The sequence below is a fragment of the Lipophrys pholis genome (assembly GCF_963383615.2).
Source record: "Lipophrys pholis genome assembly, chromosome: 9".
NCBI lineage: Eukaryota > Metazoa > Chordata > Actinopteri > Blenniiformes > Blenniidae > Lipophrys > Lipophrys pholis.
This window is the reverse complement of record NC_137639.1, coordinates 22,636,897-22,662,444: the sequence shown is the minus strand read 5'-3', so window position 1 is coordinate 22,662,444 and position 25,548 is coordinate 22,636,897. Positions and strand designations below refer to the sequence as shown.

The window sequence follows — 25,548 nt, the reverse complement described above, 5'->3', positions numbered from 1 at the left end:
GATATTCTGATTCACAAACACGAATAACTCAGAAAACAAGTTACCAGCATAAACATCAGTGGGTTGTTTATTACACAGTATGGATCTGTCAGTCTAGTTCCAGTATCAACATTTCATACATAGAACAATAACACAGTCATTGTACACAAATCAACACGTGGTAAACATACCATATATATAAACTTAAATATATGTCAGAGATTTGGTAGAAAAAGGGAAAGATCCACATTATTTACCTGCCAGATAGCATTACTTTAATTTATCAAACACGGGGTCTGTCTGTTGCTGAGAAATTTGCTGCGCGCCATCAATAAAAGCCCAAAACGAAAAGGAAACGCTAAAATCAGCAATTCCCAACAAACAAACTAAATTAAAGCCTTTAAAATAACAGCAAAGGGTAGTTTCATAGTCCGGTCTAGATTCTAGAAGAAAAAAGTATTTGAAATATGAGAATCTCATTTTAACAAAATGTATTTTCTCTATATTGACATCAATGTTAAATTACAAATCAATCACATGTTAACTTCCTGTTTAAATCTAAAGGAGGCATTTTAATATTTCAATTTTTTTTCTATAGTCATACAGAAACAATCACGGTTGAGACGAGTAGAAATGAGGGGCAGATTTCATGGAAAGTCAGGCGATTTTCGGTCCTTTAAGATATCGGTGAACAGCCAGTCGTCCTCGTGCGGTGGTGTTGGTATCGGACGGTTTTCGGGGTTGTGGGGAGGGACGGAGAACGACTGAGCGACGCCTTCGAACGGTGTAAAGTTTGGGTTGGAGTCACAGGTCAGCATCATGCAGGTGCTTTTCTCCTGGGTGTGCGGAGACATGTGGAGCCGTGTGCGGTGGCGGCCGGCCGAGGCGTTGAGGAGGCTCCCACTGCTGTAAAACTGTTCCTCGGGTGTATACACACTGGATCTCAGCGTCTGCTGGTTACTCTGGTTTATTCTCGGCACTTGGTCTTCAGGACAACTGTGTCTGTGTGTATATGTGGACTCGCTTTGGTCACAGAGCAAATCCTCGGTGAAGCTGTCTGACTGGCCTACGTAGGTCACATCATCAGCTTCGTTCTCTGGCCCGGCGCCGCCCTGACACGCACACATACTGTCGAAGTAGGTCTCCAGGTCCGTGCAGCCCACGAAATCTTCACTGCCGACACAAAGGAAGTCCATGATGTCGTTCAGCTGGCCCTCGCAGATATCCGTGAGGCTCCTCTGAGCCTGCAGGCAGGCGCTTTTATCCGTGGGTCCTTGAATTGAGAAATCGTACGAGTCTAGAGCCAGTGGCGAGAGCTCTGGGGAGAAGCACCGGCTGATGTCCACGTTCTGGTCAAACTGTCTGAAACCGGATTCCTTCAGAGACGTTTGAGTGTCATCTGAGAGGCTGTCCATTGGTTTACATGTGCCGTTTTCACTGAGGCACTCCAAGTTTACGATCTCTGGGCTTCGGTGATCCTCTGTACCTTTCGTGAATGTTGAATCAGCCAGTTTGTGATCCGTCTCCTCTCTCTGACCGCTTTCACTCTGATTGTTCATTTGAGCACTGCAGATGGGGGACTGTAATTCCTGCTGATGCTGCTTTTCGTAAGATTCACTTGATTTTACCGTCTCATCTGAACCCGCGCAACCTTCATCTGGGCCCTCTCTCTGCGACGGGTTACCTGACTGCTCAGGCGTCCCCGGCTTGTGGGATGACAAAGACGGCATGTTTTTTTCCTCGTCATTAAAATATATTGCAGATGCCAGGCGGTGGTTTGCTGCCTCTATGTCTGCAAACTTTCTGTTGATATAAAAAAAAACATTAAAAAAAAAAAAATTGAAACAGCAGATACAAATAGCAGAAAATTAACATAAAGGAAAACAGTAGTGGAAAATCATTTTTTTCGAGCAGAGCAAAGCCCTTTTATACTGACCTGGACACTCTAAATTAGACCTGGGCTCTCTAAGTAGACACAAACTCCTAAAGCCAAACACTTGGACACTTTCTAACCCATTTCTGGATTTTTAAAACCACACCAGGACTCAGACCTGAAACTTGACTTGGCTATAAATTAGATCTGGGTTTCTTTCAGGCCTGACCAGAACTCTTGAGCTAGGATCGTTTTAAAAAGACAGATTCTCCCAGAGTAAATACAAGACTCCTAAAATTCCTTACAAATAGCCTTGATTTTTTTAAACCTGACCCTGTTTTTGTTGGTGTTTTATATATATATATATATATATAATCCGTGGCTCTGTCTTATTTGTCGATTCATAGTGGCTCCATGAAGCTTTCCTGAAAATAGGTTTAAATAAACTTTTTTTTAATCTGCGAAGTTGCTAGAAGCCTAAGACCACGAGACAATGTGAAAAGGAGAAATTGGTAAGACGTTTAAAAGAGTCCAATTGGCTTTAACAGCAGAAATAAAAATGCTGAAATTGTTAAAAACTACTAACAGAGCCTGAACGAGTTTAAACGGTTAAAGTCAAAATGAACACGTAAGACGGCGAGTATGGCAAAAAGACTGAAACTCTAACTAAAACATGGTAAAAATCTTTTTTTAAAAGTAATAAAATGTTTCAAATTGTAGATTTTTCTATAACTTTAGCTGTTACATCATTCTAAAGGTTCAATATATTTTGCGGCTTCAGATATAGTTTATTTTGTGGATCGCGAGCAAGAGGTCATAAAAGTTTCAGACAACAGAACTCAGCCGATAGACTAATCGTGGTACACATGGAGTCTTTTAAACTTTGTTTTTAGAGTTAAAACTTTGTTCCACCACATGGTTGAACTGTACATTGAGCCCTTGTTTAACCTCTGCGTTAATATAATCATTGTAGTGTCGGGGAACGTTTCACACCACAACACACCTCTGAATCATGTTGTGCAGAAAGCGCCGGTGGTTGACCTGCCGTTTGGACGGCCGGTTCTTTCGGGGTTTCTGCAGCGTCCTCATCATGTGACCTGCTGCTGAGGTCACAAAGGTGTAGAGGTCACGACCCCAGGGGACCCCTCGCTCCAAGCCGGGGTCCAGACTCACAGAGATAGACGGTCGCATGGCTGTCAAATCGAGAAGTAAGAACTTTTTTTTATTTTTTTTTTTAATGTAATGTCAAGCTAAAGCAACTGATGAATGAACAAATTCAGATCTACAGATTCTACATTTCTAATTTAAACAAAATATTTCACCTTTAAAAGTGATCACTAGGAAACAGTCATGTTAATTTAACATTTTATTACAATATGTTACTAAGTCTTCTGGTCGCTAAAATCTAAACCAGTCTCTATATGATCAATAAGAAAAATTGTAAATAAAAACAATGCATGAAAGAACAGAACTATTAAATTTTTTTCACTTTCCTCTATTTCCTACAACTACAGTATATTGTCATTTTACTTTTTCTGACTGCAAATAAAACTTCCATTATAGAATTGTTTAAATAGACTAAACCCATCATCTTTTTTTTTTAAGTGGCTACAAGCTAAAAACAAATGCAAAGGACTGCAAGTTTAATAAGAGGTTTGATATCGTAAGAGTAAACAGTACGGTTTCACCCCTTAAAATCTACAGATTTACAGAGAAACATAAGACAAGTGATCAAAGACCAAATTTTATTTATATGAGTCATTTATCAGCACTAAAGAAAAAAATGTAAACTATTTGACATGTGAAAATTAGCACTGAGCAGTAAATGTTGACAATAAATCAGAGTTCATCTTAAACTGGGATGAAACTGACAGCTGAGCAGAACTGACAACTACAGATGAGTAGAATGGAAACACAGCTGTGTAGCTTCTTTTTTTTTAATTATTGTAAAAGCATCACGAGGAAATGCCTCTTACCTTTTCGTCTTCGGGCTGCAGAGTTTCCTCGTTCCTTCCTACAAACTGAGGAGAGAGGAGGCGGGCAGCCAGGCCAAAGGTGTGGCCATTTAATTGCTGATGTATATGTGCTCAAACATTGTGTGTCTGTGGGCACAAATTAAGCCTAAATGATGTCAGCACACAAAGCAAAAAAAAACACATTCCTTTTTTCTTTACTGCAGCAGGTCGACAGTGAGAGAGGACACCATGAGGCGCAGTGAAAAGAAAGAAGGCAATTATCTGAGGAGTCAACCGCTTGTGGAAGTGTGTCCTCACGCCTCCTTTGTGTGCCGCACTAAAAGCAGCTTAATAAATACTGACAGACACAAACACAGCGGTTGAAGCAGTTCATGAGGCTTTAATTGATCTGCTTAAACTCTGGCACCAATTACCACATTCTCAGAGGGAAGAGCGAAGATGGTTGCTAGTGGCTTTAATTGACCTTTACAATTCAATAGGGCAGCTTCCAAATAACGATTTTTACATATCTATGGCAGCAGGTGGGTGAACATGCTCTCCTGTTAATGAACGGGACAAAGTGACACAAAAATAGAATTGGAAAATTCTTATGTTTCTTTTGCTTCCACGATTACACTTTATTATTTCTTTTCTGTTCTTAACAGTTGCCTTTCTTTAATTATAAATGTTCATTCCTGTGACATTTGCACAAACATTGAGTATTGAGTATTGAGTGTGGAGTTTACATGTTCTCCAGGTACTCCAGGTGCCCTCAATAGTCCAAAAACACACATTTGACATTAATTGGTCAGTCTAAATGCCCTATATATGTGGGTGTGAGCATGTGTTTGCCCTGTTGTGGAGTTTTGACCTGATAGATGGATTGAGACGACTGAGCCTCCTGCATAAAGACAGTCACTCTCATTTCTGACAACAACAAGTTGGCAGCTCTGTTTCACTTGTATTTGAGATGTCTGGGTTTCTTTGCTCTCCATATTAACCCTACACATGTGGGATGAATGGGCACATCTGCCAGGGAAGTTTTAATCCCTTCCAATCCCCTGCCTGAATGTAAATATTGTCTATATTTACTATAACTCAGAACAATACATTGGTCATTTGCAGTAAATGCAGCTGTCTACCTTCATTCAATCTAATGGTGAAAAGACGTTTCCGATGCTGTGGCTCTTTGCTGTCAGTGTGGGATTGACAACTGTGGGAGTGGCAGCTATTTATAGTGACACCACATGTACCTCTGAGCAGAGGGCCTGCACAACAAACTCCGGTTTCGGCTCAACTTTAAGGCCTTCACCAATGAGTAGAATCTGTGGTAAGTCACACAATTACTGTCTGACACCGGCAACTAGAGTTTAGAAAAATGCTTAAATGATAATGCTGGGATTTCTGTCACAGGCTATGAATTCCTGCTGTGTCAGTCACTTCGGTTTCTTTGTTCACATGTGGTGTTTTCTCAGATTTCTCTCCAGCAGGCTGATAAAATCTTTTATCACACGGCCTTGCAGTGAAGGCAGAACTTTGACCACATGAAACTGCAGTCTCTTGTGGATTTACATCTGCTGCTACGTGCTGCACCTCCTTCTCATCCAACAGAGCCAATCAGAAGAGTCTGAGTGTCTCTTTGGGTCTGACAATTCAAAGAGAGGGTGAGAAGGACCACACTGAAGGTAGGTTTGGTTTGGGGTTTCTTGGGGGGAGAAAGTAATCATTTGAAGACAGATCAATTACTATTTTAAATTTGCTGTTAGGAAACCCGTGCTAACAGTCATTGATCAAACATCACTCATAATTATCTCAGCTTGTTTTTCCTCCCTTTATTGTTCATTGATTTAAAAGTTTCCCTCACTTTGAAATATATCGCTTTGTACAGCAAAGTCACCTGGTGCTTTCAAGTTGAATAAAATTCAGCTTTATTCCTCTCACCGATCAGAGTTCTGACCATGAGTCGGGTGTGGGCTCTGTTCAAGGCCCACCCATACATCAGCAACGTGCTGGGTTACACCGCACTCTTTGCTTCAGCTGACCTCATACAGCAGAGTGTGCTGGGAGGGAAGGGAGTATCGGGGGACTCGGCCGGCATCGATTTGTGTCAGACAGCTCGAGTGGCCACTGTCGGTTTCTGCTTCCACGCCAACTTCAACTACCACTGGCTGCGGTGGCTGGAGAGGATGCTGCCAGGGGGCGGAGTTAAAGCTGTGGCAGGAAAAGTTGTGGTGGACCAGCTGTTCGCGGCTCCTCTCACCATAAGTGCCTTTTATGTTGGTAAGTGTTTTAGGAAGGTGGTCATCCTGCCCTCAGTCCAGGGTCTGGATTAACCCACAGAGAGGAGACTGGGCTCTTGCTTAATATTGAAGCCACAACTATTTTGCTTGTATACGTGATGTAACCACCACAGCACATGTTGTAGGGCCACACTGTGGTGTAGTGATTAACACTTCCACCTCATAGGTAATGAATTCAACCCTAACATTAACCCCTAACCCTCACAGTCTCAGATTTGGATCTATTTTACAACCACACCATGATGATTATATATGTCATGCAAATTCTTTCCCAAACCAAATCATTCAAATAAATTAAACTATATAAATAGACAGCCTGATTTCTGATGGAGTTCTATTGGTTTCCGAGTTGTATTATTGATTAGGAGGAAATAGGTATGTTTTTCCATTAAAATAATTAACTCAAGTTTAATATTTGTGTTTAATCAATATGAATTATTGTTAACTGTTTCTATATCTAGCTTTCTCGGACATACCTGACCTGATGTGCACATACACAAACCTTAGGTCACACAAACTAACTTCAACAGAAGTAAACTGCAATATATTTTGTCTTTTAAAACGATGATTTTCTTTTCTTTCTTTTTTTTTTTTTTTAGGTTTAAGTTTTCTAGAAAACAAAGACGATCCTCTTGAGGACTGGAGGCAAAACTTCTGGACCTCATATAAAGTGTGTACACGATCATAGTTCATCCTTCAATCTATCCATGTGCCACATGTTTCTGAAATCAATCTCTCTATCTATAGACAGGAGTGGTGTATTGGTCAACAATGCAGGTACGATGTGAACATTTCAAATTAAGAGAAAGAAACATATAATAAACACATTTTAAAGGGAAGTAACCATTGTATTGTTTTGTACCTCCCCAGGCAGTGAACTTTGCTTTCATCCCTCCGGTGGCACGAACAGCGTTTGTGGGAGGCATTGCTCTGACGTTCACATGCTTTTTGTGTCACCTCAGACAGCAAGGCAGCAGCAAACCTGAATGAACCCGAGACCCCGCAGCTGCAGGTTTTTGTAAAATGAGGACTTCTACTGAAGCCTTTTGAAAGACAGATAGGACTTATGAATCCAACCAGGGAGGAACAGGAAAAACAATCACGTCTCTCAATGATCTGTCCACCGATGTTTGATCTGCTCTTTATGCTCACTTTGTTCATTGAAATGAACCAAGACATGAATAAAATAATGCATAAACTCAATATTACAGAGACTTTGTGACTACACAAATGGATTAAAGGGTTGATATTATTGTTTTTTTGTAGCTACCAATCTAATCAATCTAGAGTAATACACTTGGTCTTATGGTCTTATTCTTATTTTTTTTTTTTTTACATTCTGAAACTAAAGGCACATTTGTGTGCAAATGTGTCATAATAATATATTTAATTTTATGTGTTCAACGATGTCATTCAAGTAATGTTTTTGTGTTTAAGAGGTTTCAGCTTTACTGTGCTGAGCTGTGTGACAATACTACAATTTCTGTTACCTTGAGCTAATCATTTTGGAGTGAGAAAAGCCCCTTGTCGCCATTATGTTTTGCCAACCCTCTTCTACCGACTACTGGACTGTAAATTAATGACAAGGATAACTACACAAAACACAGACATCAGATTGACAATCTCTTTTTTTCATTTTGGTCATTCAAATAAACTGAATGAAAATTAAAATCAGTGCAATTTAGAGTAGCCAGTAAACCTAAAGTGCTTATGTTATGTAACAACTACTGGTCACAGATTTTTTTGACCCCTTATCAAAAGTGACCTGCATTTTGAATTACTCTGTTTAGAGTCTCCACCCTCACTCTCACTTTCTACACCAAATGGAAGTGTGATACTTTTACTATACAAGCTAGAAGAGTAATTGTAAAAACTTGAAAATCCAGTTCCTCAAGTTGGAAAAGATTTTATGGCAACAACACCAGATTTTGAGAACTTTGGGGTCCAGTCACAGCAGACTTACCCAATGAAGATCTGATGCTGTCTAGCTAGGAAGATTTATTGTTGTTGGGTTTTTTTTGCTTTCATGCATTTATATTTATGTTCTTTATAGCTTTTCTCCTCCTGTTGCTTTTTAAAATTTTACATGTATTTCTTTTACAATTTGTTATTAATAATATTATAATTGTTTAGGTATTTTAAAAGTGGTGGGGTTCTGTTTGTTGGGCAATTTAAAACGCTCTCTATTATTTTCATCTCCTTGGACAATAACTGCTTTTGTTTCATATGTTTGACTGTATCTCTCTGGGGAAAAAACACCAAAAACAAAACAATAAACCAAGTTTGTGCATAAAAAAATGCTGTGAAGGTGTCATATTTGAAGCCGTGTCAAGGTGTTTAAAGGGTTGTGTTCATTGAGCTTGACTGGTGTACAGTGGGCTCCCCTGGCAGATCTGTGTGTAGTCCTGGCCTATGGGGTATGGGGGGTCCTGCCCCCTCTTGGCTTGGTGGCTTCTGTTTGGCCCAGTGTCCCTTCTCGATTCTCCTTCAGGCACCTCCTGGCTATAATTCAGGAATTATAGCTAGTCAATTAATCTAGTATTAATATGATACAAAATTTATACAGAAAGGAATATATTTTTTCAATAGTAATGGGAGGCCACAAGATGGAACACTACTTAGTGCTCTTGCCTCACAGAAGGTCATGGGTTCAAGTCCCGGCCGTATCTTTCTGTGGGGAGTTTGTATGTTCTCCCTGTGTGCGCACGTGGGTTTCCTCCAGGTTTCCTACCTCAGTCCCTTGCCCATAGTTAGCTGGACTTGGCTCCAGCTCCAATAGTACTGTATATAAATGTGATATAATGAATTAAAGTCTCAGCCACACAGGTGGTTTACACTCTTGCCCAATAGTAAGAAGCTTGCCGGTTTCAGATGTGGTCCTTGTGTTATGTGCATGTTCTCCCTTTGCATGTATTTGATGAGCCTAAATTTCCTACAGGTGCATATATGTGGATGTGTGGTTGTCAGCTCTGTTTGCCCTCTGATGGGCTGGTGACCTACCCAGAATGTATCCTGTATTGGAACATTATGTGCTGGAATGAGCTCAGAAGACTCTAATTTGTATAAAGTGATATAGTATATGTATGGATGGTATAGAAGCTGAATGAATCAAATATAATATAAAAAATAATATGATGTGACAGTAGTAGATGTAGAAATGCAAGTAGAAAATCGTATGCAATTATAGTATGTGTCAAAATATGACAGTTTATTTTTTTTAAAAAGTATGATATTTAAATACTATCACCGTTAAACCGAAACACATTCAATATTGAAGAAATGATTGTATACTACGATCTCGTCCACGAGAGGTGCTCGCGCTGTCTCTAGCCAATCAGAGGCGCGAGATTACAGAGCACATCTTATCGCGAGACCTCTTCTCTTCCTTTTCCCTTTCCGCTCTGAGCCCAAGATGGTAGGTAACGTTAGCTGGATTTTTAAAGCACGATAGCCCGATTATCCGTCGCAATCCTCTGAATTAAAATTCCCCATCTTGTGAATAAGAACACTTAAATGTTCTAAACATGATTTACGTTGCACCCGTGGTGTTATTTGTGTTTTATGGCCGTGCTAGTGGTGTTAGCCTGTCTTCTTTGGAAATGATACCGGTGCTGTCCGGACACCCGCCTTGAACCTTGAGATTGGCCAAAGAAACAGATGTTAAATGTGTTCCAAATGCGCCACATGATGTTCAATCTTCGTTTTGGGTTCTATTGATGTCTTTAGAACGTAAATTCGTGGAAAAGCTGCTTCATATCTGTTTTGATCGGTGTATGCTAACGGTTAGCTTTGTAATGTCAACGTGTGAATGGGCCACTGCTACTTTACGCTGCTAAAGTTAAGAGTATGATCCATTATACATATAAGTTAGAAAACTACTAAATTAGGTTCTGATATAATCGTGGAAACTGGCTTTGAGGTGCTTGATAGTGTATTTGAAGTAAGGCTGTGGTGATTGTACAATAATTGCATTGTGCATTAATGTTTCTTATAATCTTTTAAAGGGAGTCGACATCAGACACAACAAGGACCGCAAGGTTCACAGGAAGGAGCCAAAGAGCCAGGATATCTACCTGAGGCTCCTGGTCAAGGTAAATGATTCTGGCACCTGAAGTAGTCACAGTGTCTGCAGTTAATGTGCACCCCCCCACCCCCCCTTAGTTTTATCCCTTGACGTGTAATTCCATGTATGTGTTTTATTTATCTTAGTTGTACAGGTTCCTTGCTCGCCGCTCAGATGCTCCCTTCAACAAGGTGGTCTTGAGGAGACTGTTCATGAGCAGGACTAACAGGCCTCCAATCTCCATCTCCCGTCTGGTCAGTACAAATTGATGATGCCAACTTGTACTTCAATAACTATAATTTTCATTACTGGTTCATTTCAAAACAATAGACACATTGTCAACCTTCACTTCGTGATGTGTGTTGCTGTATTTTTGTATACTATGAAACTTGTAATGGCAGTGCAATTTGACTCAAAGGATGTTTATGTGCTCAGGAATAGTACTACATTGGCAAGTAGTATGTATTCTGCTAAAACTGTTCAGAGATGTATTAAATCATATTTGGCACCTGAGATTCTGTTTTTGATGTGTGGTTAGTAGATTTACAGGGTGATCCTATGCCAAAGGAATTATTAATCTCTGGTTTAGATATTGGCCAAGTTACGATCAAAAATAAAGGTGATTTGAGTGAACAAAATAAAGAATTTTAGTGTTAAACAAGTATTCCGAAGAATTGCTGTTACAGTCCACCACAATGTGTTTGGTCCACCAGTTTCACCTCTTGAATGCCAAGCATCGTTGTACATTTGTAAACTGTGGAGTTTTTGAACCCATGGCTTCATTGGAGCATCTCAATCTTACCGTTTGCCTCAAATCAATGATTTGATGTATTTTTTGTGTTCCGATGTCCATATCAAGTGGATTTAAGCAAAATCCACAAAGTTCCATGAGAGTTGAGATAATCATGACCTTGCAGTGTATCTTCCAGGAGGTGTTACTGCGTTAAACACGACCTTGTGGAAAGATGGAATAGATCTCATGCTTATTTTAAACAGACTTGTCCAAACTAATTGTAGCTGGTGCTTTTTCTACATTCTATCAGTTTAGCAATAAATACATTATCATTTTGCATATTCACTGTATCCATGTTCTGCTAACAGATTCGTAAGATGAAGATGCCTGGCCGCGAGAACAGAACTGCTGTTGTTGTGGGAACCGTCACTGATGATGTCAGGATTCAGGATATCCCCAAACTCAAGGTAAAAAAAAAAAAAAGTAATAAATGTAGCCACTGTTAAACTTTCTTGCATATTATATCTTGTACTACCCCAACATTGAAGCTTCTCTGAAGAACTCCGTTTTTTTAATCCATAGATCTGCGCTTTGAGGGTAACTGACGGTGCTCGCCGCAGGATCCTGAAGTCAGGAGGTCAGGTGATGACCTTTGACCAGCTGGCTTTGGCTTCTCCTAAAGGACATGGCACAGTGCTGCTGTCAGGTAAATGCATGTTTTGATTTATTTCCCCTCTTTCTCTTTAGTTTGAGAAACTCCCAACAATGGTGACAAAAAAATTTTTTTAGAACGCATTGTGACATAAAATGACATTCTTCTTCCATGTTTTTGAGCTGAGTCACTGAAGGAAGTGTTTCGAAGGATGAGCTGGACTATTTAGGCTTTTTTTTTTTTCCATTTCTTAATTAGAAGCCATTTTTCATAACAGGAGTCATTGTTTGCAAACTCTGAGAAAACTCATTGAAATTCATCCTCGTCTGATGATAGGAAATAGTTCTTCATTGTGACCTGGAAGTTCTTCTGTTTTCATATTGATCACAGTTGATTAGTGCAGCTCACCTTTTTAGTTCAAATTGGCCAACTTGTCATGGCATAAACTTAGAAACTAAATTTTGCTCCAAGTTATTTTCATTCTTGAGCCTACATGTTTATCCATTACCAGCAACACAATCCGGCAGATTGTATATGAATAAATCCTATGTTGTCATTTCAAGAGAAGTCATCAGCTCTTTGCTCATGTTGTAGCACTTAAAATACCTAAATCTGTGGTCTTGCTCAGTTTCATTTGGGGGTTTTGAAATATCTTTAATTTGGACATAATTGCAGCATTGCCGTTTTTTTGTTTTGTTTTTCAAACAGTGAAGCAGGTGTCTCGACTTAACAAGTCACGCATTCTGCGTTGAAAATGAATGCATGAGTGGCACATTATATTGGAAAAAAACTAAAGATTGTCAGAAATCTACTGATGGATAGCTTTGTGTTTTGTTGTGACTAATCTGATGTTTCTGTTCTTCAGGACCCCGCAAAGCCAGGGAGGTCTACAGGCACTTTGGAAAAGCTCCTGGAACTCCTCACAGCCATACCAAGTATGTACACATTGACTGATACTGTTGTTGAAACCAAGGATTCTTAAATTACTTTGACATCAAACTGCTGTAGAATGAAGAACATTGAACGTTATTTATTAATAGGCTCATCTGCTGGTTGGTGGCATGGTTGGGCTATAAAAGGAATGAAATAGAGATAAAGACCAAAATTGCATAATTTTATGAGAAAAGGCGCAATATGTGAGATACTTGGACTCAGATTTTGATTTAGCTTCTCCTTTCTCCTTATCATATGAGCAACAATTGGGAGTTGAAGAAATTAAGTTATGGGGGAGACACTTTATGTTCTGTTTGTTTTCCATCAATGTTTTACGATTTCTGCTGGGCCTACTGTAAAGTAGTTTTAACTGACCTGACAACCCACTAATAGTAACTCTCCTTTAAGGGTGCATTGTTGATGTGAACTTGGGGATCAACTTCTGATCTGAAGCTGTACACATGTTGCCCTTGCCTCAGTCACACAATTAAAACCTTGTTTATGCTGCATAGACAACTGTCAACCATAGCGACCATCAAGAAGCGACTAGATTACAGGTCAAAGATACAGAAACCAAGGAGCTCCTGCTGCTAAGTAGGGGGTTTTGTCAGGAAGTGGCTGGGACTGTGAGACACTTTGTTTACCTCTGTGCCTTGTTGACATCACTACATGGTTGCATGCAGCTCTTGAGTGATTTTATCCCTTCAAATTCCAATAAGTCAGACAAATTGCCTTAACTGCTGGTCAGTTTGAGTGTGGGAATAGAAGAAAGTGTGACTCACAGTGGACAAAATAAAAACTGCAGATAATTCTATTGAAAACTTGAAGTAAATGTCTTTATATATTATAGAGTTTCTATTTTGACAAACCTGTTGTAACAGAGAAAGAAAATAACTTTATATGGTTGTTTTACAGGGGAGCCGTATTTTATGAGATGTCAGATGTTTAATCCAAAGTTACTTACCTTGGAATAAACACATGTTTAGTATAAAAGGAAGGGCTGTAGCTGTTTACAAAATTCCTTCATGTTACGTTGTGGGAAATATTTTAGCCCTGAGTCTAATGATCCATCACCACAGCTGGATGGTGATTCACAGGATGACACAAATACCTTTCCATGAAAGGTTTGATTCAAATCCCTAATCACTACAGGTTTTGTTATTGCGTCACAATAAAATAAAAGACTCATTGGACTGGGGCTGGTAAACATGAGGGTAAAAATATTTGATGTGTATTGTCTAAGTTTAAAACTCTGTCTCTTTGTTTTCAGGCCCTATATCCGCTCCAAGGGCAGGAAGTTCGAGAGAGCCCGTGGTCGCAGAGCCAGCCGTGGCTACAAGAACTAATCTGCGTTTTTGTTTATCATGCCTTCTGACTCGAATAAAAGATTGGCTGTACAAAATGAATTGTCTTGAGGTTGTTGTTTTTTTAAGACTTTTCACAAACACCCTTTACTGACTTTTCTATTCAAATCAGCTTTTGTAAACAAACATGGATGATGATTAAAAGAGAGGGCGAACTGTAAGCTCCCCATTCTCTAAGTAAATTATAAAGTACGGTGATTCTTTTGATCAGCATTTATCGGCCGGCTGATAACAAATGAGCTGGCAGGAAGCGGTGGTCCGTCAATGATTGGAGAATGTGGGTGGGTGTTGCGGTGTTTTCCTTATCGTCATTGGGTTTCCTCTCCGCCGCTCAGAGCCGCTGCTGCCGCTGCTTGGTCTCCAGACACTTCCTGAGCACCGAGCCGCCGCCGCTATCGCAGCACAGCGGCTATCTGTCGTCGAGAGCCGGGGGGGGGACAAGATGAGGTAATGCCGGGGTTTTTTCGTTGCTTGATGGACCTTTGCAGTTGCCATATTTCCCCTCGAGCAGGTAGAAAAGTGTGAACTCGTCTTTGTTTTCGTTTCGGTTGCTGCTGGAGGCACATTGACGCCCGCTAGCCAACCACGTCGGCTAACTTTGGTATGTCGTTAAAGCAGGTGGGGAAAGTCCAACGTAGCGTGTCAAAGTGTGGCGTCTCGGTACGGTCCTGGCTTTGGTTAACGATAAAAATACCAATTTCCATAACGGTTCGTGGAGTTGGCTTTAAACTTGCGCTACATGTTGACTAGCAAACTGCTAACTGCGGCTAACTGTCGCCGCTGTGTTGCGTCTGTCAGTGAACGGCAGCGAACGTTCCTTAAGACCACCCTCTCCTTTCTGTGTTTAACTAAAACTACCCCCATAGCATTAAACTATTAAAAACATTTTTTTTTTTTTTTTTTAAATAAAAAAAAATTCATCGCTTTACTAGTGTTGAGACACAGCTAAAGTTAGCCGGCTAACAGGCTGCAGTATCGATTAAAGTTCAACTGTGTGACACAGCTTTGAACATTTCATCTTCACTGCTGATAAACAAAGCTGTTCAGCCCCCTATTATCGTATATAAATCCCCCCTGAGTTCAGACTGTATTGTCGGTGACACTTGGACCCAAAAATACCCCGAAGTCACCCAACAGGAGCCTCATTGTGTGTGTGGGGGGACAGAATTAGCCTGTGTTGTTATTTCTGGGTGTCCCCGCCCTGCGATTCAAGGACGTAAGGTGCAACAATGGGCATCAGTGAGGTGCTTTTTTTCTGTGGGTGAGCTTTATCAGGGCAGGACATCAGCCAAGTATTGATTTTGTCTGCACGACAGCTTGCATAATGTTTCCTGCCTCTTTTAATGACGTGTGGACTTTATTGCCATAGTTGAAACAGAAAAAAAAAAAAAAGGCTGAAGTCGCTGCATTGAATTGTAATGATCAGGATCTTGTTGACTGGGAGGTTAAATATCACTGCAAACCTGAAATGGTAGATAGAAGGTATCAAGAAACTACTCAGTGATCTCCCCCAATTGTACAAATAGGGTTTTCCTGTGCACCATTATAATTACTATCTCAAAGTTGGCTGTATATATCTTGAAAATGTTTTGATCTAACCTACTGTCGTACCATTTGTCATTAGGATTGTGTGACATGTCTAAAATATAATGCGTATTGTGAAACCTCCTATATTCCGCAATCTTTTTGTCAGCAATCGGAGAAAAACGCTGTGTCACCGTAATCCAACCTGACAAAAATACAGAAGGACTAATTGTGGTGACATTCAAACTCATGTAACCATTTTTTATTTTTTTTGCAATATAAGGACAAGTGTAAAAATTTTAGTTTTTCTCATGCAACCTTTCATCCAAATTAATATGGTGCCTCAGCAATGCGGTTCAAGAAGCGTGACTCTGACTCATGTGCTTCAGTTCTGACGCACCTTAGGTCAAGGGACGACAATGATCCGGTATTGCTTCAACTTGTAACTGTAATCTGTTCTTCTTATCGTAACGGTTCTTTTCTGAACTCGCTCCAGTAATGTAATGCGGAATTACTATTCTTTGCACAAGACAATCCTTCATGTAGTGGATTTTTGTTTTCTATCCCCTTACTGTAAACATGCATTGATGAAACTCACTTTAAATCACCTTCACACTTGACTGTTGTCCTTGTTTGTCCTCGTACAGGAACAGAGACCTTTGGGAGGGAACGTGAGGCTCCACTCAGGCATAAAGATGACATAAACTAAGGATCCACCTGGAACTGTCTCCTTGTTTGTCTTTTGTTTCCGTTTTTGTTTGGTTCTTGTTGTATTTTTGTTTTTCTTGTCGCTCCACCAGTCTTACCGAGTCTTACCCAGTACTTTTGCTTGGATGAAACTTTTATGTATCACACTACTGTGTAAGAGAACTGGCCTCTTCACTCCTCTTGTCCGCCTCCCATTTATCACTGAGATTCCAGATAGCAATAGAGGTATCAAAGGTCTTGACAAACCTGCACTTATCATATCTTCATGGCATTAATTACTTTCAGGCAGCACTTTCCATGCAACAGACTTTACAGAAACCCTTACCTGTGCATTGATTTAATTTAATTGTTGTTGCCTTCTTGTTTAAGCAAGATGTGTTGGCTATTTCTGTTCATACTTAATGGATAATTTTTTAATGCAACTAAGAGTTTCAGTTTTGTCCTTTTATGTAATTATTTAAAGATTTGTTGTTATTGTCAAGTAGCTGCTTAGCTGCCTTATATTGTTCTCAGTATAGGTGGCTTTAGGTTTAAATGTAAACTTATTTTTCTACATATGCAATCTTTGTGAGGAACACTTTTTTTTGTTTAAATGACTGACTTTACTTCTTGAAACTCTATTGTCTTTGAATATGTTGAAGTATTTCCCATCCACCTTTCAGCTAGCAGCAAACTGTAGAAGCTCTTCACATCAAACTGTGACAGGAGTTTTCTAACTGTGACTGAAACGACTGAAACTTAGTAGTTCTCATCTTCACCGGAAGATTACACAGAAAAAAAACCCAGGAGATTTGAACTGGAACTAGTTCTTTTTTGTTATGAAATGAAGACACATATCTGAAAGGGACAAGTAAGAACAAAGATTTTTTTTTGTTGTTGTTGTGACTTTGCTTTTTCAACGCGAGCGCCGAACAAAATAATTGATTTTTAAGAGATAAAGTTCTCGGGACATAGATTTTGATTTTCCTGGCAAATCCTGAAGAACTGCCAGACTACTGACTCTAGTCAAGCCTCGGCCTGTTGGAAAGCCTCACGTAAAGCTGGTTCGTCCGGTAAACTTCCCCCACTCGAGCAGTGAGGATGCGATCCCCAGAACCGTCCTCCCCTTCCCTGGCAGAAGCTCTGCTTCATGGCCAGTTTGCCAGCTGGGGATCTGGCGGCAGCAGCAGCAACAATAACAGCTGCCCCAACAGCCCAGGGGGTCCAGGAGGACTTTCCCCCGCTGCCTCCCCAACTCCAGCTCCCACATCCAACTATGCCTTGACCCTCACTCACACCCACATACACATTCAGCGCCTGTCGCCGCGGCCGGGAAAAGAAGCCCGCCTCCTGCTGCCATTGTCCGAGCTGGTGGGGTGCAGCTGCCCTCGGGCCCCTGCGCCCCCTCTGCTGGTTCTGTACTGGTATCCACCAGGAAAACGACGGAAAGGAGTGTCTCGGCGCAGGCAGGTGAGGGCCTACCTGGCGGAAAGCAGGCCTGAAGCTGAGAGGTGGTCAGCTGCCGTGCAGTGTCTACTCAGAGGTGTGACCGTCACTGCTGACACAGGTGAGTGGGTTTCACCCGGCGCTCCATTCTCCACTTCTGTTGACGTGGAGTGATTTTTACCAAACCATGTTGTTGCCTTTTAGCTTCACATTTTTTTGGTGTTTAGTCATTTGGTCACTGATACATTGATTTACTTTATGGTCTCAATAAAAGAGCTGATTAGGGTTTATGAGTGTCAATCTGTCCAGGCAGGTGTGTCCAGCCTTTGCCCCTAGCTGGATTGGCTCCAGTGCCAGTCGCAGCATAAAGCAGAATAGAAGATAAGGGTTTTACTTCGTCTGAACTTTATATTAGTTTTGAAATCCTGTTTACTGCAGAAAACAGCATTCTGTGACTTTATTCCACCTTGATTTATGCCCTATTTGTAAATGCTTTCTAAGTATAGCTTAATGTCACAGTGACCCTATGTTATGTACAGCAAGTTGAGGGAACAAATGGTTTCCAGAGGGGTTAAGCATTTTAGTGGTAGAACAAAAGGAGATTAACACTAATACTTTTTAAGAGGCTATGAGATTTAGTGTTTAATTTGTTTGTCATGACTATGTTTTCCTCTGTAGTTAATTTGTCTAAAACTGTTTTTTTATTGTCCTTCCTCTTATCTGCCGTGCACACATGGCCTGTATCATTTGATGTCAAATGTGGAGACAGAGGGTGGGGCTGCGGCACGGTGCCTCTCTTTCCCATTTGCAATACCCCCAGCCTCAGTTATCAACCAGATAGCGAGACCCCCCCACGCCCACCCCCGCTCACTACCCACTTTCCCAGTCTGTGTTTTTTTCCACCATTGCCAACATATTGAGCTTTCCTTTCCCTCCTTTTGTAGTTGTGCTTGCTCCGGTAGATATCTTTCATTTTCTATCACTATCTCATTCCTTAACAGCAGTAAAGCTGTCATTCATTCATTTTCTGTTTACTCCCAGTCTGCTTCAATCTGGCTTCAGTCGTAGCTCACTGAACCCTTCTGAATCACATGCTGATTTGAGTCTGTGTATTTCTATGGCGCGAGACAGTTCAGCTGTGGTTTGTTGGGTTTTTTGCTGATTTGCTTGATTGTGGTTTGTTGCATAACCCCGGATTATCTGAGAGTGCTGCCTTTTTGTCTCCCGCCGTGCATCACTGGCATCTATTTATCCCATAGTAGCTTCTTAGATTGGTTTATAGTTACTATAAATTTGATTGTATGATATCATCTGATATCGAAAGAGGAGATATGGGGATTTGTCTACATTTGTTTTATTGCTTCTTCTCACCAACTGGATATATTATTCTATAGATTATTAAAGTCATTTTCAGAGTTTTTCTTTTTAATCACAATTCATGGGTACTTCAGGAATTACACAAGTGTGCTCTATATTTCTTAATTTGAATGGTGAACTAAATGACAGCAAAGCGTGAAGAAGGTAATTTGAGGTGAAATAAAGGAGTCTTAAATGGTTGAACCCTCTCAGAAGTCCAGGGTTGGGCAATGCTGTATTAACAGCTTTGCTTACGTCCTAGTTGGCCGCCTTTTTAAATGCAATGGACCTTTTTCTTTGTTGAGGATAACAAAAAACTGTGCAGGTGTTGACTTATTCATGCTGTCCCTTTTATATTTCCTGCACAGAATTTTCAAGAAGTCTGCTACCTCGACCCAGGCGACTACTGTTACTGGTCAATCCCTTCAGTGGGAGAGGCCAGGCCATGCAGTGGTGTCAGACCCACATTCTGCCAATGATACGAGAGGCCAACATCAGCTATAACCTCATTCAGACAGGTAACACAGCTCCACAATAGAAGAATGTCTCCATTCATTCAGATTCCAATAAACCTTGACCTTTTTTGTTATTGGACAGGTGTTGTAATGTTTTCTGACCAATTAGAGGCCGAGTTTTGAGAGAACAAAGTAGACCCAGAAACTAATTTGGGGATTTTCCTGAACGAGTGAAAAGCGAGCCAGCAGGAAGGGTTTATTTGCGTTTTTTGAGGTTTCTCACAGAACAGGTTGATTTATTTTACTGGTTTCTTTTCATTCACAAAAACAAACAGTTCCAACCTTAAACTAAAACATCTATGTTCATCAGATTAAAACATCCCTCACCGGTTATAGTCTGATTGTATTTTAGTTGTATTGTGGTGTCCATCATAATGATGGTGTCTCCTGTGGATTTGTAAATCGTCCATTTGTTAACTTTTTTGTTCATATTGGAATTTTTGTAGTTTTTTGTAACAATATTTCTCTATCACATGTATTACCGAGACAATTTTTTTGTAGTGTCGGTGAGTCCTGTCTTTACAACTTTCTGTTTTCCTACTGGCTCCTTATACAAGAACAGAACTTAGCCTCTTATATTTCCCTCTCTCTCCTTACTCAGATATTTCACTGTACAGCTCTGAGGTATTTCATACCTGAACACCACTTTAATAGTTTAGCTTTCATTCCATTTAAGTTGATTTCATTCGCTCAGCCTCTCTGTGCTTATGATTGGCTCAGATGCGGTGTGATCAGATGAGTGGTTCATAATTGATATGCTTTTCTTTAGCCTGACAATCTTTATCTAAATAATAAAGTAGGAGAGAAATGTGTTTGATGACCCATCACAAAAAAGACAGGATTATTTTAGTTCTTGGCGCAAAAAGCTTGACTATACAATGAAATTTTACAATCAAAAGATGTTTCAAGAAAAAATTGTCTTAATTATCTTTTCTCAGAACGTCAGAATCATGCCAGAGAGCTCATCAGAGAGATTTCGCTCCCAGAGTGGGATGGCATCATTATTGTCTCCGGAGATGGCCTGCTGCATGAGGTGAGACGCTTTTGTTTGAAGAGCAGGGCGACACTTATAGGTGCAATCAAGCGTAAAGTTAAACAGTAGTCGATATATTGTCATTTCTTCGTAATCTTTTTTTTTTTTTTCCTTTCTTTTAATTGCACTTCAGTGTCCACCAGTATGATGCTTTTATAATTACTGTATAATGACGCTTTAGGTCATCAATGGGCTGATGGAGCGCCCAGATTGGGAACAAGCAATAAAAATGCCGGTCGGCATTCTACCCTGCGGCTCTGGGAATGCCCTGGCTGGTTCCATCAACCACCACGCAGGGTGAGTGTATCTATGAAATCATCACATCTCGGTTTAAACCTTGAAGCAGTGTTATGAATTTGATATAATTTCTCTGTATGTGTGCCGTACATCACACGTTCATCTTTCAAAAGTCGTTGATATGTACAGATATTTTGTCACATTCGCCTGTTTTCCAATCATAGCCGTTTAGCATTCTCTTCCTCTAAAAGTGATAGACTGTACTGAGCTTTTGTTTTTGCAGTTGAAGCTTTACTGATAAGAGATTGTTGCTGGTGTTTTCTATCTCCACCAGGTATGACATGTGCCTTCGTGAACCTCTCCTTCTGAACTGCTGCTTCCTGCTCAGTCGAGGCGGAGTGCGACCCATGGATCTGGTCTCTGTGACAACTAGCCCGGCTCCCTCTAACAACAGCCGCGCTGCAGCACCCAAGAGACTTTTTTCTTTCCTCTCTGTTGCCTGGGGCTTTGTGTCCGATGTGGACATTGAGAGTGAGAGGTGGGTGTGTAGTTGCATGAGTTGTTTCATGATTCATCTTGCTTTATGTGACATAATCCAACTTTTTTGGGGGGGAAAGCAGACATTAATTTGATATGTATGATTATTCCAGGTATCGTGGCCTGGGCTCGGCTCGCTTCACCCTGGGAACCTTGGTGCGCATTGCCTCTCTGCGATCCTACAAAGGTCGTCTGTCCTATCTGCCTCCTTCCATCGTCCCCACGTCGCCAGATGCCACACCTCCCCCACCAAGGAGGCCCCTCTCCCGCAGTATCACAGAAGGCCTCGAGGGCTTCTGCCGAACACCCATCCATCGCACCTGCTCTGACATGGGCATCAGTGAGCAGAGGAGTCTACGTAAAGGGGAGGGAGAGAGGGAGAAAGAGGATAGGCAGAGGGAAAGGGAGAGAAGAAGAGAGAGGGCCAGGGGGGGAGGTACTGGCGTGGTAAGGGCAAGCAGCCTGGCAGAAGATAGAGAGAAGGAGGGGGAGATGGAGATGGAGGCAGAAGAAGAGAAATCGGGGACTTGTTCGGAGAGGTCAGGAACAAGTTCGGAATCAAATGAGCGAGATGAATGCCTCATGGGAAGGGAGAACAGGTTGTCCAGGATTAAGGATGAAAGGGAAGAACAGGGAACAATAGAGCAAGACTCTGGTGAGATGGAGGAGGGGGAGGAAGACCTGGGGAAAGATGGAGAGGGCAGCAGCGGTTCTGTGGAGGGCGAGGGACTGTTGCATGCACAAGAACTAGGAGAAAGCTATGGTGTGGACATGGGGCGGGAGGCAGATGAAGAGCCGGAAGGCTGTGTCGCTTACCAGGACGACCTTCTCAAAACCAGGCAAGCAATAAGAAAGAATTCAGCTCCTTCCAGCCAGATAGCCAACGCTCTCTTCAGCCAACCTCTCAGTCAGCAGGGAGAATCAGATTCTGGTACCTCGTTTGGAGACGAGGACATGGATTTGAATGGGACCTACTATCAAAAAGAATCTTACCCCCTGGATGTCACCCGGGAGCGATCCCTCACCATCTCCTCGCCCTTTCGTCATTCTCCTTTCTCCTACAAGCCCAAGAACTTGGACCAAAACCAAAACGCCTCCCGGCCGAGGCCCCTTTCACTCCTCCAACACTCCCACTCAAACTCCCTTCCTCCTAAACTCCCCTCCCTCTCTCTGTCTCTGTCACCCACGCCTCCGTCCTCCCCTTCTTGTGCATCCCCACACGCCTCATCCTACCTCACTCCCCGTCCTAACACCCCAAACTCCAGCTCACCGTCACCCTGTTTACGCACACCGTCCTCATCTTTTAACTTTGATATTGCTGAACCAGCAGGACCGCTCAAGAACCGTCCATTTGTCTCACTGCCTTTAAATCAACCAAGGGATGACTTGTTACCACCCTTGGACCAGCCCCTCCCCACAAGAGACTGGGTCACCATCGAAGGGGACTTTGTCCTGGTCCTGGCCCTTTATCAGTCCCACCTCGGGGCTGACCTCCACGCTGCACCCCAGGCCAGGTTTGATGATGGGCTGATCCACTTGACCTTTGTGCGGGCAGGGATCTCCAGAGCCACACTACTGAGACTGTTCTTTGCCATGGAAAGAGGAACCCACCACTCCGTCAGCTCGCCGTATGTCAGCCATGTTACCTGCAGGGCCTTCAGACTGCAGCCTCTGTCTGCCCGAGGAACACTCACCGTGGACGGAGAACTCGTCCCCTATGGGCCTCTGCAGGCGCAGGTCAGAAAACAAACATGGTTCTCAGTGTACAGTTGAGAAACAATTGAATGTAGTGATGAATGGTGTTTTAACTTTTGTTTAGCATCATGTTTTATATGTCTATATTTGTTGATGAAATCCGTGTTCAGTGAAAAGGGCTACATTAGTTTTTTTCAAGAATAAGAATAATTGTAATGGTTTTTAGAATTTAATTACTATTAAGACTGATTATAATAATTTTTCTTGACTTGACTGTTTCAGGTTCATCCTTCCATGGCCCGTCTCATCGTTGGAGATTCTGGAGTGAAGATCACCAGATTCTGATTCAGGGAATGGTTGAATTGATCAACATATCAGCAGTCTACTGAATTACATCATATCTCTGTTGCCATCAACACTCGAGGAGAGAAAGAGAGGGGTCGTATCTGAGACACTTAACATAGCCTGAACAGCAGAATCTGCTTTTCTAGGGATTAATGAAAGGGATAACCCACCGAGCCACGCATCATTGGAGCATGACTGCAGGGATTATTAGTGAATTTGAAAATGGATGAAAAATGCGCCTCATTGCACAGCTGGAGGATTACGCTCAGGGAGCGTACCCTGAGAAGCATGAAAACTGCACAGCCTGGGATAATACGAGGGAGGAACAATCGAATGTTTATGGTTTTATTTGTGCAGATAGTGCATGTGTTGGATGTATACGTACTAGTATGCATGCAGAGACGCACTACCTGGTTTTTGCCTTACATTGAGGGTGAGAGAATCAGCCGAAATTCACAGAATTGTTTTTATTAAGCTTGACAACTTATTGAATTACAATGAGATTTATTGCGCCCAATCTCTATGAAAATGGACCCATCCCTCCATCTAAATGTTTGAATAGAAAAGCTGAACTCCTTCAGAGGATTGCCTTATCTGCACTGTATATTACAGTTGTACCTTTTGCCCTCTTGTCTGAAGAACTTAAATTTTAACCTTTGTCCACATATCAGAGTCCATCGTCCACATGAAAAACAAAGCTATTCTTATATATTGAGAGCCGCCTACCTAATGTCATCTTTAAGCATGCTACGTAACCACTGTTCACTGTCAGTGGAGGAAGATGCTCATGTAAGTGACTCGGCGCAGAGCAACCAGATCAAGCTTCTTAGGGTTTTATTAGTAGAAACAATGGAACCGTTGAACGGTAACCATGACTGACTTTGTTTTTTATGTAATCTGCCTGTTTTTCTTAGCCAATGGACACACGAAGACGATATCGGTGATGTCAGTTTTTGCAACATATTGAACATAAATTGTCTGAACAAAGCAAGCTTTTATGTCAGTGCTTTTAGCCTGTTGGTTTTCAGAAAATCTCAGAATCACAGCCTTAGGCCTCTACAATATGTCACTTTCTCTGAATAATCTTTCAAAGTGTAATTAGAAGACATTACTTGCCTCAGATAAGTAGTAAGTACTGCATTTGTTTTGCACAAAACTGGAGTTGAAAGAGCACAGAGAATCACAACACTAGAATGCATAACATAGTTTAGCTGCAACCTAAAGAGTAACACTGAGTCAGATACTTTTGTTCTGGGAAGCAAATGCAGTAGAATTTGGAGCCAACTCCAGATACTAATTGATGGATTTCATTATATTCATTGCCTGAATTAGATAAATGTTGCTATTTGAACACTCATAGCTTTTGGGAAGTGTAATTGACTGTTTACAAAATAATTTATAAACTTCAAAAAAATCTGCTGCAGAGTTAAACAGGGACACAACACTAAAATCCAGCTGTGCCGTGTTGTCAAATCACATATTGGAACATAAGATAATACCAACTTTCACAGTGAGAATCAGGTAACAGCAGAGCCCTGCTGTTGGAAGAAATTGAATGGCTGGGTTCTAAAATATTTGGGAACTGAAAAAATGATGTGGTCCTGAGTAAAACCAAACAGCAGATTGTATCTTGAATGGGAGTTACCGTGTTGTTATGATAAAATTTGCTGATATACTCAGTCTTGACAAAGTGTAAATCATTAGCATGTGCAATGCATCAATCAGTGAGACCATGTGCCAACTGCTTGGATCATCATCATCAACTTACTGTATGTCTCGGTCATGCCTGGACAAATCAATGCCTTTGTAAAATAAAGCCTGTAAATTCTGGCTGTTGATCATGAGCTGTTTAAACCTGACTGCAGAGAAAAAAAATGGAGTAAAACCTTTTGTTTACCAGGCTTCTTTTTTTTTTTCTTCCGTTTTTATTTACTTTCATTCGAGGGCACTAAGCAACTCGTCTACTACAATTACACTGTGCTTAGATAGCCACAGAATGTGAATACACAATTTCAAGTTGATAAACAAATAGGACAGTTTACACCTTTTGTTGGAGTTTCATTGCCAAAATCTTTGCTCTTGTAGTTCAAGAGAATTGTCATAGTTTACCTTCCTCTTAAGTATGACGTCTTTGGCCACAGCTGAGACCATGGTGTTATATACTTATTTGAAATTATCATGTTGGGGGGTGTATGCCATCACTATTTTTGTTGTGGACTGCCTCTAATGAAATTGTAATTATTACTAAAACTGGAACTACATATAAGTTATTAGTTAAATTGAGTTTGAATAAATGCAACTTCATGAGTTTGTCTGCAGCA

At 41.2% G+C, this 25,548-nt stretch overlaps 3 protein-coding genes across 3 annotated transcripts; all 3 read left to right on the top strand.

Moving 5' to 3' along the window:
• Positions 1–5,765: 5,765 nt before the first annotated feature.
• On the top strand, positions 5,766–7,097 carry LOC308114882 (mpv17-like protein; the record flags this gene model as incomplete). The annotated part of the gene is made up of 4 exons (XM_080472122.1): positions 5,766–6,087; positions 6,707–6,777; positions 6,855–6,884; positions 6,978–7,097. The coding sequence occupies 4 exons, from the start codon at positions 5,766–5,768 to the stop codon at positions 7,095–7,097; spliced, it is 543 nt and encodes a 180-aa protein (XP_080328248.1).
• A 2,380-nt stretch (positions 7,098–9,477) lies between these two features.
• rpl18 (ribosomal protein L18) lies at positions 9,478–13,894 on the top strand. Its single transcript, XM_080471645.1, has 7 exons — positions 9,478–9,522; positions 10,112–10,198; positions 10,317–10,424; positions 11,272–11,370; positions 11,486–11,609; positions 12,421–12,490; positions 13,759–13,894. Exons 1-7 carry the CDS (start codon positions 9,520–9,522, stop codon positions 13,832–13,834), a joined length of 567 nt encoding a protein of 188 aa, XP_080327771.1. The 5' UTR covers positions 9,478–9,519; the 3' UTR covers positions 13,835–13,894.
• A 2,798-nt stretch (positions 13,895–16,692) lies between these two features.
• Positions 16,693–25,547, top strand: sphk2 (sphingosine kinase 2). The gene is made up of 7 exons (XM_080471644.1): positions 16,693–17,630; positions 19,234–19,383; positions 20,319–20,413; positions 20,595–20,710; positions 20,985–21,188; positions 21,301–22,924; positions 23,165–25,547. Exons 1-7 carry the CDS (start codon positions 17,165–17,167, stop codon positions 23,225–23,227), a joined length of 2,718 nt encoding a protein of 905 aa, XP_080327770.1. The 5' UTR covers positions 16,693–17,164; the 3' UTR covers positions 23,228–25,547.
• The last annotated feature ends 1 nt before the right edge of the window (position 25,548 follows it).